At 42.1% G+C, this 13096-nt stretch overlaps 1 protein-coding gene across 2 annotated transcripts in view; it reads right to left on the reverse strand.

Moving 5' to 3' along the window:
• Window positions 1-1055: 1055 nt before the first annotated feature.
• The window catches only part of LOC127575649 (cohesin subunit SA-2-like), a 97742-nt gene continuing 85701 nt past the window's right edge, over window positions 1056-13096 (reverse strand). For both annotated transcript variants that reach the window (XM_052025532.1, XM_052025531.1), the window contains exons 27-33: window positions 12816-12917; window positions 9911-10059; window positions 9663-9791; window positions 7045-7247; window positions 5079-5256; window positions 2477-2604; window positions 1056-1452 (exon numbers count right to left, since the gene is read on the reverse strand). In XM_052025532.1, coding sequence (XP_051881492.1) covers window positions 2487-2604; window positions 5079-5256; window positions 7045-7247; window positions 9663-9791; window positions 9911-10059; window positions 12816-12917 — 879 coding nt within the window. In that variant the 3' untranslated portion in view covers window positions 1056-1452; window positions 2477-2486. The remainder of the gene's footprint in view (window positions 1453-2476; window positions 2605-5078; window positions 5257-7044; window positions 7248-9662; window positions 9792-9910; window positions 10060-12815; window positions 12918-13096) is intronic.

The raw sequence follows: 13096 nt of genomic DNA on the forward strand, positions 1-13096 counted from the left end.
AGTACTTAGTGACAACCCCTTTGGCAAGTGTCACAGCTTATAAATGCTTTCTGCAGCCAGCTAAGAGTCTTTCAATTCTTGTTTGGGGATTTTTGCCTATTCTTCCATGCAAAAGGCTTCTAGTTCTGAGATTCTTGGGCTGTCTTGTATGCACTGCTCTTTTGAGGTCTAGCCATAGATTTTCGATGATGTTTAGGTCGGGGAACTATGAGGGCCATGGCAAAACCTTCAGCTTGTGCCTCTTGTGCCAAACTTTCCTGCATCCTCACCACAAAATTCAGCGTTAGAAGTTTGCAAAGAAACATCTAAACAGGCCTGATGCATTTTGGAAACAAGTCCTGTGGACTGATGAAGTTAAAATAGAACTTTTTGGCCGCAATGAGCAAAAGTATGTTTGGAGAAAAAAGGGTGCAGAATTTCATGAAAAGAACACCTCTCCAACTGTTAAGCACAGGGGTGGATCAATCATGCTTTGGGCTTGTGTTGCAGCCAGTGGCATGGGGAACATTTTGCTGGTAGAGGGAAGAATAAATTCAATTAAATACCAGTAAATTCTGGAAGCAAACATAACACTATCTGTAAAAAAAAGCCGAAGAAGAAAAGAGAATAGCTTCTACAACAGGATAACAATCCTAAACACACCTCAAAATCCACAATGGACTACCTCAAGAGGCACAAGCTGAAGGTTTTGCCATGGCCCTCAGTCCCCTGACCTAAACATCATCGAAAATCTGTGAATAGACCTCAAAAGAGCAATGCATGCAAGATGGCCCAAGAATCTCACAGAACTAGAAGCCTTTTGCAAGGAAGAATGGGCAAAAATTCCCCCAAACAAGAATTGAAAGACTCTTAGCTGGCTGCAGAAAGCGTTTACAAGCTGTGACACTTGCCAAAGGGGTTGTTACCAAGTACTGACCATGCAGGGTGCCCAAACTTTTGCTTCGGGCCCTTTTCCTTTTTTGTTATTTTGAAACTGTAAAAGACGGAAATAAAAAAGTAATCTTGCTTAAAATAGTAAAGAAATGTGTCATCTTTAACATTATGCCTTTTGGAAATCAGGTCATCTTTTACTCGCTTAGCTATTCACAGTAACAGAAATTTTGACCAGGGGTGCCCAAACTTTTGCATGCCACTGTACACTAACCATTTTCAAACACTTTTGAGAGGGAGAAATAAGATCTTACAGTGTAAGCTGCAGAAATTAATGTCCTCTAAAGAACTATCCCAGCCAAGGGTGATGTTCTTCTGCAAGGGTTTTTTTTTGCAAGGTAACTTTCTTCTGTTTAGCTCCTAGGTACTGCAACATTACCACCAACTGTTTTACATTGGTCTCTGATTCTCAAAATGTTTATAATGTAAATTCTTTTAAAAGAGCCGTGTCTTCAACAGTTCACAATTGGAAATGTTGACGCCGATAGTGCCTTGACCTTGAGATAGTCCCCTCACTGGCATCTATGAAAATAACAATAGTACAGCATTTTTATTGACATTGAACTGTTAAAGTCTTGATCTTTTCTATAATACAAGCCTTAGGAACTAAGTAGTTTGTATTTTATCAAAAAAAATTGTTATAGATGCCTTTCAAGTTGTGACATCTCAAATCGCTTTACAGAAAGGTCTTTAAGTATGGTCACTGTTAAAACATGAGAAACATTGCAGCCAATTTCCACACAGTAAGCTCCTGATAGTGACTGGAGAACCTGTTTTTGTGATTTTTGGTTGAGGTTTAAATATTGGGCAGGACAACTTGCTCTTCTGCAACATTGTACCCTTAGATCTTTTCTGTACACCACACGAGAGTAGAGAGGACCTCAGTTTGACATCTCGTACAAAATATTGGAACAGTGTGTCATAGTCACACAGCATGGAAACAGGTCCGTCAGCCCACCAAGTCCAGGACAACCATCAAACACCTGTTTGCACTAATTCTTCAGTGATCCAATTTTATTTCACCCCACATTCCCGTCATCTCCCCACAGATTCTACTACTGACCTACAAGTAATTTCCAGTAGACAATTAACCACCCATAGCACACACCTTCTAAATGTCGGAGGAAAGTGGAGTACCTGCAGGAAACCCATGTGGTCACAGTGAGAACATGCAAACTCCACACCAACAGCACTGGGGGTCGGGATTGAACCAGGGTCACTGGAGTTGTGAGGCAGGAACCCTACTAGCTGTGCCACTCTAAATTCACCAAAGCACTTTGTTCATCTTTGAGCACAAAGATTAAAGTGAAACATGTTCAAAGATATTTTAGATTTCAATCTGACAGTAATAATCAAACTATTATTTACAGCTCTTACTGCAGGAAGAGATATTGCAATCTTTTCAAAAAATTGTGATGTACACTGATTTTATTATAAAAGTAAATATTAGTTTTACTTCAGAATATCTGCAGTATCTTTTTGATCAGCATTTCCAATGCTTCAGGGGAAAGTAATTAATATAAGACAGACTCATTTTAAGACTCACCAGATCCATGTCAGTCATTATCAATGTCCAATATTTCATTCAAATCATCAAGGTCGCTCTCGGGTGATTTAGCTGCATCTTCTGCTATTGTCCTATCTGTGATTCCCATTGTTGTGGTCCCATACTCACTAAAGGAGAAAGCAGAAGTTCATACAATTTCAACAACATTATATGGACTTTTCAGCTCTTCTGTTTCCATCTCAAGGACAGCTTCTATCCCACTGTTATAAGACTCCTAAATGGACCACTTGTGTGATAAGGATGAACTCTTGATCTCAGAATCTACCTCGTCATGGTCCTTGCACCTTATTTGTCTACGTGCACTGCACTTTCTCTGTAGCTGTAATACTATATTCTGCATTTAGTTGTTGTTTATACTTTTGTACTACCTCAATGTACTTATGTTCGGATCAATCCATCTGGATGGCATGCAAACAAAGCTTTTCACTGTATCTTGGTACATGTGACAACAATATACCAATTACCGACCATTCCCCTTCTCATGGCACTTTACCATGCACCTGTAGAAGATATAACACCTAAATAGAGGGATATGGGCATTCTGTAGGTAGCTATGTCAGCACAACATTGTGGGCCGAAGGGCCTGTTCTGTGCTGTACTGTTCTATGTTCTATCCTCTTACCTTGATCTATCCTTTTACCTTGACCCTTCCCACCATCCAGCTACCCAAACAGTCATTCCAGGTAAAGCAGCAATTGCACTTCAACCAATTTAGTGTATTGCATTTGGTGTTCACAATGTGGCCTCCTTTACATTGGAGAAATCAAACACAGGTTGGCTGTTCGCTTTGCGGAACACATGCATTCGGTCTACAGAAATGACCCCGAGCTTCCTGTTTATCTGCCAGTTTAACTTACCCTCCCACTCTGATCTGTCTGTCTGTGGCCTCTTGCATTGTTACAACAAGGCCCAATGCAAGCTTGATGACCAACACCTCATCTTTCATTGGGGCAAGCTGCAACCTTTCGGACTTGATCACAATTCATCAGCTTCAGGCAATTTGCTTTCTTTGTAACAGAACTGGCCAGTTCTGCTGAATGTGATCGATCTGTAATATTGGCTCAGCTTTTTTCTCTGTACTGGAATGGCCTGTACCTACTGAGCATTCCCTATAGCTCTGCATTTTGCAGATATCATGTTCCTTTGTACGCATTCTCTTTCTCTCTAACTGCCCTCATTAATCTATCAACCAGATTACTTCATCAAAAGTTTATCCCCACAGCAACCCTGGCCCCACCTTATAAAAGATATCCTCTTTGTCCTGTTGTTATCTGAGCAGAAGGACCAAAATATTCAGAGCATATTACTATCAAAATAAATAAGAAACACAAGTGAAGGCTTAAGTAAAGTTAAAAAGAGTATGAGCTACATCGAGACATTATGCAGTGATGATGGTAACCTTGTGTTTTGAAATCCTGCTGTAAATAGAGGCAAGAAATATTTGCAGCTCTACCATTTTTACCATTATGGGCTATGATGTACTAGAGGTTGTGATGAATGTCAATATACTCCCCCATGTTATCTGTAAGAACGGAAATAACCAGGTGGGACAAACTGATTGTTTGCTATGCCAGTGAACATCTTATAACCTTTGAACAATTAAAGATTTTATCGCTATCAACACTCACCTTAAGTCCTTGCAATGAACCATAATTATCACGGGAGAAAGGGATTGCTGTATGTGGAGATATTAATGGATGGTGTTTAACTTGACTATCTTTGGTTGTCAGGATATTTTGATCTACAATTTTCCCTCACGAACATAAGTGACTTTTGTCACCAAAGAATAGCTAGAGATATCCACCCTTTGGAGGAAGATGTCTGATCACTGCAAAGCAATAAGTAAATGGGCTAACTAGAAAGCTCTGTAGTCTGTCAGTCCTGATTTTAGGTGTTGTAGTAAGGCCCCAAAGTTTGGGTGGGTAGTTCCAGGGCTGTGCACTGGCTGCCAACTTGGATCTAGTATGCTGCAACACTGCTTGCTTTCCTCCCTACATGGGTTTGCTGTGCTGGGTGATTGTCATCACCTCCACCATTCCAGGAAATCAGTCCAGATGGGAGAAGTTGAGGAAAAATGGCTTCATCCTAAATGCAATGGATGTCTGAATCTTTTTGCCTGAAAGGATGATGGAGGAACAAATGCTCATCATATTCAATCAGTAGCTGGATACAAGTTGGAATGTAGGACTAGGCTGAATCCTCTTCTTTGGCTCTGCATGAAGACAGGGTTGAATGTCCCTTTCTGCACTATGAAGCAGTGCTGCTTCTTTGTACTCCCAATTGACAATAGCAGACCAGCTCAGTCTTAATTGGTTAGACTCTAGTATGAGGATTTGAGCTCTTGGCCAATGTCTCACTGGCTGAGGAGGCAAACCATACCTCAAAACGATGCAGAATTTCAGGAGTGACGGGGAGGAAGTAAAAAGCAAGTAAACTGCTGGCAATCCGCCCAACAACAGCTGTAGGCAAAGTACTGTGGGCAAATCAACTCCTTGAAACCTAATCCCACCCTCCAGAACAGAGATAGCAAAAGAAGAAATAAATTAAGAGGATAAAAAGCAAGTTATAAATGTAAATCTACCTGCAAAGTGACTGTAACCCATCATTGTCCATTGGATCTTCCTTTACATGACTTCCCCTCTGGCTCACATGCCTCTCATTTTCTCTGAGCTCCGTCGAAGTCAACCGAGACATCAGGAGGCTGGGTAATTGGTTTCCCCTCTGCTCCTCATTCAACCCCACATTACTAATGCTGTCCCCTGTAAGATAAAATGGCAGAAGTATACGGATTCAAGTATAAATAATATCGTTGTTAAAAATATTATCCCCTAGGAATACTGAGAGCAGCTCACTAATATTCGAACATCACCAACAGATATCGTGCCATAACTTTGATGTTGCTGGAACCTAGGTGTACTTCAAAGGCTCCAATCATTGCTCTGGTGTCAATAATTAACAAGCTGATTGAATGGAGAGATAGAAGGTATTTTTTTATTATTCATTCATTCACAGGATGTGGGGCTGGCTGACATCAACTTTGCAGAGATGACTGTGGTGAAGTGCTGCGGTTCATGTGGTGAAGGTGCTCCCACAGTATTGAAGGGCAGGGATTTCCAGGATTTAGACCCAGTGATGATGAAGAAACAGCAATATGTTGTAATATGGCAATCTGGATGGGAAGGTAGGAGGGATGAATAGTAGGTTTGCAGATGACACTAAAATTAATATTGAGGAGGGTAGTTTTAGCTATAGAATGATATCAACAAGTTGGTAAGATAGGCAGAGAAATGGAAACTGAAATTTAATTCTGAAAGTTGTCTGCTGATGCATCTTAGGAGGATTGATCAGCTAGGACATGCACAATGAATGGTAGGATCCTAGAAAGTACTGAGGAACAGAGGGACCTTTGTGTCTAAGTCCAAGGATCCCCAGATGCAGCAACACAGGTAGATGAGATGGCGAAGAAGGCAATATGGGATATTTTTTTTCACTGGCCAAGACAAAGTATATAAAAATATCGGCTGGAGTATTGTGTGCAGTTCCGATCACCACTGTAGGAAGAATGTGATTGCACTGAAGAGGATGCAAAGGAGATTCACCAGGATACTGTGTGGAATGGAGCATTTCAGCTACAAGGAACGACTGGATAGGTTGAGTTTGTATTCCTTGGAGCAGAGAAGGCCAAGGGGGTGACCTGACTAAGGTAGACAAAATGAATGATATAGATAGGATAGACACGAGAGACTCTTACCCTTAGCAGGGGTGGTCTATAGCCAGAGGGCATGGGTTTATGGTAAGGACTAGGAGACTAAGAGGGTATTTGGGGAAGAATGTTTTCACCCAAAGGGTGATTGATATTGGGAATGCACTACCTGAGGGAGCAGTGGAGGCTAATACTGTCACAATATTTAAGAATTATTTAGATGAAGCACCATGGAATGGAAAGCAATGGGCCGAGTGCTGGAAAATGGGATTAGTATAGATGGGTACTTGATGGTCAGCAATGGACAGAGTGGGCCAAGGTGACTTTATGACTCTAAGCAGCTCACCATCACCTCGAGATAAGGACAGGTCTACCATTCAACATGATCACAGCTGATCTGATGTTGGTTGACACCTTCCCTTCCAATCCCCCCTTCCCCTTGGGAAAGAGTCAGCATCCATGGCTCTCTTGGGGGCGAGAGGGGGAAAGTATTTTCTCAGCATCTACCCTCTGTTTCAATAAGGTCAACTCTCATTATTTTAAATGAGAGAAGTCCAATCTACTCAAACTATCCTGAGAATACCCCCTTATTCTCTGAATCAGTCTCAGGCCAGTTAGGGATGGGTATCAAATGCTAGCCTTGTCAATGCTTATGTGATACATGCTTGTCCTGATGCTATGTGCCCGTGATGCTGCCACAAGTAAATTCTTCATTGCACCTGTCCAAACATGTACTTGTGCATATGACAGTAAACTTGACTTTGACATCCACACCCTACGACTCAATTAAAATAAAACACAATGAGCACTTAAGCTGTTTTCTCAACATGTGCTTCCAACTCACCCGTTTGGTGCCTCCTTTTCAGACATGCTGTTCTGGAATTGTGTTGTGTTGAGGATGGTGGACTCCTGTCACTGCTACTTGTGGAAGTTGTATCATCATCCCTGGTGTCCAACAAGGACCGTCTGTACGAGGCCAGTGGGAGCCATTCATCTCCACTCTCTACTGCCATCTGGTCGGTTATGAACCTCTCCAGGTAATTGAATCTGAGAGGAAAATGGGTGGTCAAAGCCATTACAGAGAAACAGTGAAGGAAAGCACCCCTGGCGTGGCACAGAGGTTGTGCTTGGAAAACTCATGGTATTCCACAGTATTTCTTAACAATTACTGGAGTCATCCAGTCCTTCACTGGCACAGCCCTTCCAGGATCTATAGGAAGTGCAAGAAGGTGGCATCTTTCAAGGATCCCTTCCATCCAGGTCACGCCTTGTTCTCACTGCTACCATCGGGCAGGAGGTACAGAAGCCTGACATCCCACACCGCCAAGTTCAGGAACAGCTACTTTCCTACAACCATCAGGGTCTTGAACTTATCTGCCTAGCCTTACCTCAGCAATGGAACACTATGGACTACCGTGGACTTGTCTCTGATTGTATCTTTGTTTTTTTTTGCACTATGGTCTTGCTGTGTGGCACAATCGTTTTTTTTCCCCACTGTATGGTATAAGTTTATGTATAATTTGTAATTTGTGTTTTGTCTATACCTAAGCGCCTGTGAAGCTGCAGCAAGCAAGTGTTTCATTGTATTTTACCTCACTGTATTTGTGCACAAGACAAAAAACTTGCCTTGACAAGCATGTTTGATTTGTAGCCTCAAATTTAAACTCTTGGTGATACAGATTAGAATACTGTGCTTATTTCTAGGGGACCTTAAGTAGACTCTCTCCTAATTAATGGAACAAAGACACCCACCCTCCCTCCCTCCCTCCCTCCCTCCCTCCCTCTCTCCCTCCCTCTCTCTCTCTCTCTCTCTCTCTCTCTCTCACACACACACACACACACACACACACACACACACACACACACACACACACACACAACCATGGAAACATTACTGTGTCAGTTTCAACGAAGTGGTGGTATGTTACAACTGGCTTAGGTGGATGTGATCTGCCACAATGTACAATTCACAGGCTGTTTGAAATGGAGGTGTGATCCCTAAACTACACTGAAGCAAGTCAGCTCACTAAATCAATGGCAAAGCCAACACATGAACAAAAAACTTGAATTTACATCAGAAGTAAACAAGAGGCAATTCAACCCATCACTCAAATGCCATCTCTTCGAAAGAGCTAACCAATTAGTCCCACACCACTACTCTTTCCCAGTTGCTCTTCAAGTAGATAATACTCAGGTCAAACTTATATCCCTGTGCTTTTATATGTATTGAATATGCTTTTGTAACAATGATGAGACTTTATCTTAAGTCCAATAAGTCTTCAGTTACATCACCCACAAAATTATGAGTTGGAAGCAAATGTCTTGGTAGCCAAGGAGACATAAATAAATAGAAAATACGAAGAAATACAAATACGATGTTTCAAGAAGGTGACGTCCATCATCAGGGACACCTGAGGAAGTAAAGGGTTAAGAAACTGTGACTGACTGCATCTATACATATAGCTGATGGAAAAATAACTTGCAAGCAAGAGCAGGCAAGCTACTGACTCAAGCTAAGTGATAGTTGCTGTGTCCAGGGCCTTGGTGACAGGCCAATATACTAGACGATAAGGGTGGTGGGTGTAATAAACAGACTGGATGAAGCTTGTTTTAAACAATAAGGGTGATACCTGTCTTTGAATCTCTTGATTATAACTCAATTATGTTGGACAATAGGTGCGATGTCTGTCTTTGGTTCTCTGAGGCCTGACCGAAACTCGTGGAGCTGAATTCATTAAGTGTGCGTGACAATATCTGTATAAATTACTGTCTGCTGCTTTGGACTGCGGAGACCTCCGATAAAGACTATATGAGAGTTTGAGGAGAATTCTCCCGCAGTATACTGCTAATAAACGCGCTTTATCAAATCAACCTTGTGGCACTGTGTTACTTTGCAGCGGATGGAAGTGGGAACTCAAAATCGGGACAACACACCCACCATCCGGGCCATGCCCACTTCTCAATGCTGCCATCAGGCAGGAAGTACAGGAGCCTGAACCTCAAGGTTCAACAACAGCTTCTTCCCCACTCTCACCAGGTTCTTGAACCAACCTGAAAAACTCTAACACTACCTCAGACTAGTATTTCTTTCTCTCCCTCTCAATTTGCACAGTGCCATTATGTTTATTTCATCGTGTAAGTTATGATAATTTCTGTTAATTAAAGTTTATGTAATTTATGTTTGTAATGTACTGTGCTGCTGCTGCAAAAAGTTAATTTTTATGGCATTTATACCCTGGTCATGCATGCCTATGATAATAAACTTGTACCTGATGCTGTAAACATATAATAACAAATCACCATAGTGGAAAGTCTGTGGTGTACATTGGCTTGAGAGGAGAATGGACTGGATGGGCCACCTCTATGCTGTGAATTCTATGTACTAATTGGATGATTATGTTATTCCATAAACAGAGAGAAAGGAAATTGGTGTCCATTTATAAACTCGGGATAATTACTTACACTGTTCTCTTGTCTGTTCTCAGCAGCTTTGGGGAAAATTCACTCAAGATATCCAGGAAGGCCAGGTTAGGGGGAGGCTGATTCTTACCCTTTGTATTGAAGTCTCTGAAGGCAAATTCAATGCCATTTCTGTCAAAAGGGATGATGTGAAATGGGTCAGCAAGGAAAAAAGATGGTAAAATGAAAATAATTCTTAAGGACAGAATGAACATTCATTAACAAGACAGAAGAAATAGGAAGAGTTGTACTTGTGCAACATGGCCATTGCCTCCCTGGTCTTCAACTGGTCCAAGCCAAAAGTCAGCGAGAAGCGTCTGGCCAAATCCTTTATACTGGTGAACGGTTGAGACCATCTGGTTACATTGGAGCCTTGAGCTTGCAACAGTTCACTGAACAGCTGTAGCAAGGAATGAATTAAGAAAGACATAAAGTCAAAGCTTTCAACACAAAATTAATAATAGAATTAATGTAGTATTTTTTTGGAGGACGGGGGGTGGGGGGGGGGGGTTCTGCCTGTCAATTGCAAGAAAGCTAATTTAAAAGTAGCAACCAAAACTCTAGTCTTAATGAGGAAATCAACCAACAAGCTGCCTTTTATGAGAATCTTCAACTAAAAAAAGCATAAATAAAAGTTCCAAATAAATATTGCTAGCCCTGGCTGAGTTTTACGATTGACTGCACTGAGCAAGAAGGATATATTTAAGAACAAGCATGTGCAAGTCTCAGTTGCAATCAAGTATCTGGACCAAAGGTAAAACAGCCATCATTTAGTTAATGTAATTCACATGAACACAGAACATAGAACAGTACAGCACAGGAACAGGCTCTTTGGCCCATAATGTCTGTGCCAAACATGATGCCAACCTAACTAATCCCATCTTCCTGCACATGATCCATATCCTTCTGTTCCCTGCCTGTTCATATGTCTGTCTAAATGCCTCTTAAACATTGCTATCGTATCTGCTTCTACCTCCTCCCCTGGCAGCACGTTCCAGGCACCCTGTTGTGTGAAATGTTTCTTTACTGTCTTAAGGATCAAGGACTCTGAGCACGAGCTTTGTAGACCAAAACTAGATTAATCACAAAGGCAAATGTGGGACAGAATGGATGGGAACAGACACACGCTCACTCACGCACAGGATACCACGAACATGAGAGGGAAATCGCAACTGGGGTAAAATACACACACACACACACACATACACACACACACACACACACACACACACACACAAACACACACACACAAACACAGATACAAACAAGCCCACAATAACAACGTACAACTTCAGGATATAACACTTCAATGCCTGTCCCACACTAGCATTGGCCCTTAATGCTCCCTGAGTCTGAATGAAACGCTCCCTGACCATGTGGTGATGCACTCTTACCAATGATCTCTGCAGCATTGTCTCACTACTCCTGGGGTCGTCAAAAGAGGAAGCCCTTTTTATGGTGCTAGGAGGCTGGGTGGAGCCTCACTGTTGTGGTTTAAATGAGCCAATGGTGTGGGAGTCAAAGACAAAGGTTCCTGCTACAGCAAATGGTCAGGCAGGTTCAGAGGCAAAGGGTACTAGTCAGGCAAGTTCACAGTGGTCAGGCAAGTTCAGAGGCAAAAGGTACTCCCACACCTGAGGGGTGGGTGGAGCCGCACCTTGATTGACAGTAGTATCACTTCCGATCAGAGGAGAAATGCTGTCCTCCGGTCAGCGGGGGTCAGTGTCGTTACTGTCACGTGACAGCCATGTGGATTTCTCACAACACACTCTCTGCATAAAAAACTTACCTTATAAATCTCCTTTGAGCTTTCCCCCTCTAACCTTAAATCTGTGCTCTCTAGCATTTGATATTTCCACCCTGGGTAAAAGACTCCAACTATCTACCCTGTTTTTTTGTTAACATGTAATAAGTGCAAATCCCATTAAAATTGGACCCAAATAAAAAGAAAATGCAAGAACTGTACCGTCTCATCAGAAAGTTGCTGCATTAATGCGAGTGCCTTCACTAGACGGGATGCTGGAGTTCATGAGCTCCCAACACCACCTCCTCATGGGTGGTTGACGGAGAATGAATGCTGGCCTGTCTAGTGATGCTCACGTCTCCAGAATTAATTTGAACAAAATAGAGAGCACTGCATACATTTATGACTAAAGAGATTTTGCCATAGAAAGTAACCCAGCAACAAATTCAGCTGAGCCTAGTTGTGGAAGTTGAATCATGAATCTTCTTGCTAAGAAGAAGCCCATCAGCTCATCAGGCTGGTGTAAACTCTTTGCTCTTTCTCTACAGCCATTCTATCTTCCCCTTTTAATTACATATTCAATTTACAGTTGTATCTGCTCCCAGATAATCTAATCTTAAACTTATCCACATAAGGAAGTCTGTCAATCCTTGAGCAAACCCAAGAGTCTCATTCCCTCCTCCTTTAAATTTTTTGAATATAAAGTTTTTTTTAAATTTTATTTACAGCATGGTAACAGGCCCTTCCGGCCCAACGAGTCCATGCCGCCCATTTTAAACCCAAATTAACCTACCCGTACATCTTTGCAATGTGGGAGGAAACCGGAGCACCCGGAGGAAACCCACGCAGACACGGGAGAATGTACAAACTCCTTACAGACAGCGACGGGAATCGAACCCCGATTGCTGACATTGTAATAGCGTCGCGCTAACCGCTACACTACCGTGCATTTCCCCGCAGTCCTGCAACTCTTTCTCTCTCACATGCCCATCCTCTTTTGATTCCTTTTATCATTAACCTACACTAAAGGGGTGATTTACAGCAGCCAATTAACCCAGCACGTCTGTGGAAAGGAACCCATGCAGTCACAGAGAGAATGTGCAAACTCCACACAGACAGCAGCACCTGAGATCAGGATCGAAACTGGATCTGTGGAGCACTGAGGCAGAAGCACTAACTGCTGTGCATTGGTGCGACCCATAAGATCACAACAATTGTGTAAAGAAAATAACTCAGATTCTAGTGCCGTGTATAAGCCAGTGCCCATATCACTTTGAAGGAAAATGATTAGAAAAGCCAACATCCAGTGGTTGAGATCTAGGGATATCCTGTAAGTGGGGAATGAACCAGTGCCTCTTTCAAACATCAGACATAGTCTGGTGATCCCTGACGCTTTCATAAGAGATTCTCACCTGCTTTAAGCTCTGAATCAAGGTCTTCGCACACTGAATTTTATCAATCTGTCTGGTCCTGCTGAGCGTTTCCTTAATGATGTCTCCATAGTCGATGTAATACTGGTGGGAAACAGACACACATTTTGAGAGTGGTGCTTTGTATGTGTGTATAGCACCCAATTGCTTTTTTAATATAAGGGTAATAACAAACGAAAATCCACATTTCAACTCAGCCTGAATTAATAAGACAAAAGGCCCATCTCTCTCCCCATTGCAAGGTGAAAGGATTCTGGGCCGCA

The sequence above is a fragment of the Pristis pectinata genome, chromosome 11 (assembly GCF_009764475.1).
Source record: "Pristis pectinata isolate sPriPec2 chromosome 11, sPriPec2.1.pri, whole genome shotgun sequence".
Lineage (NCBI taxonomy): Eukaryota > Metazoa > Chordata > Chondrichthyes > Rhinopristiformes > Pristidae > Pristis > Pristis pectinata.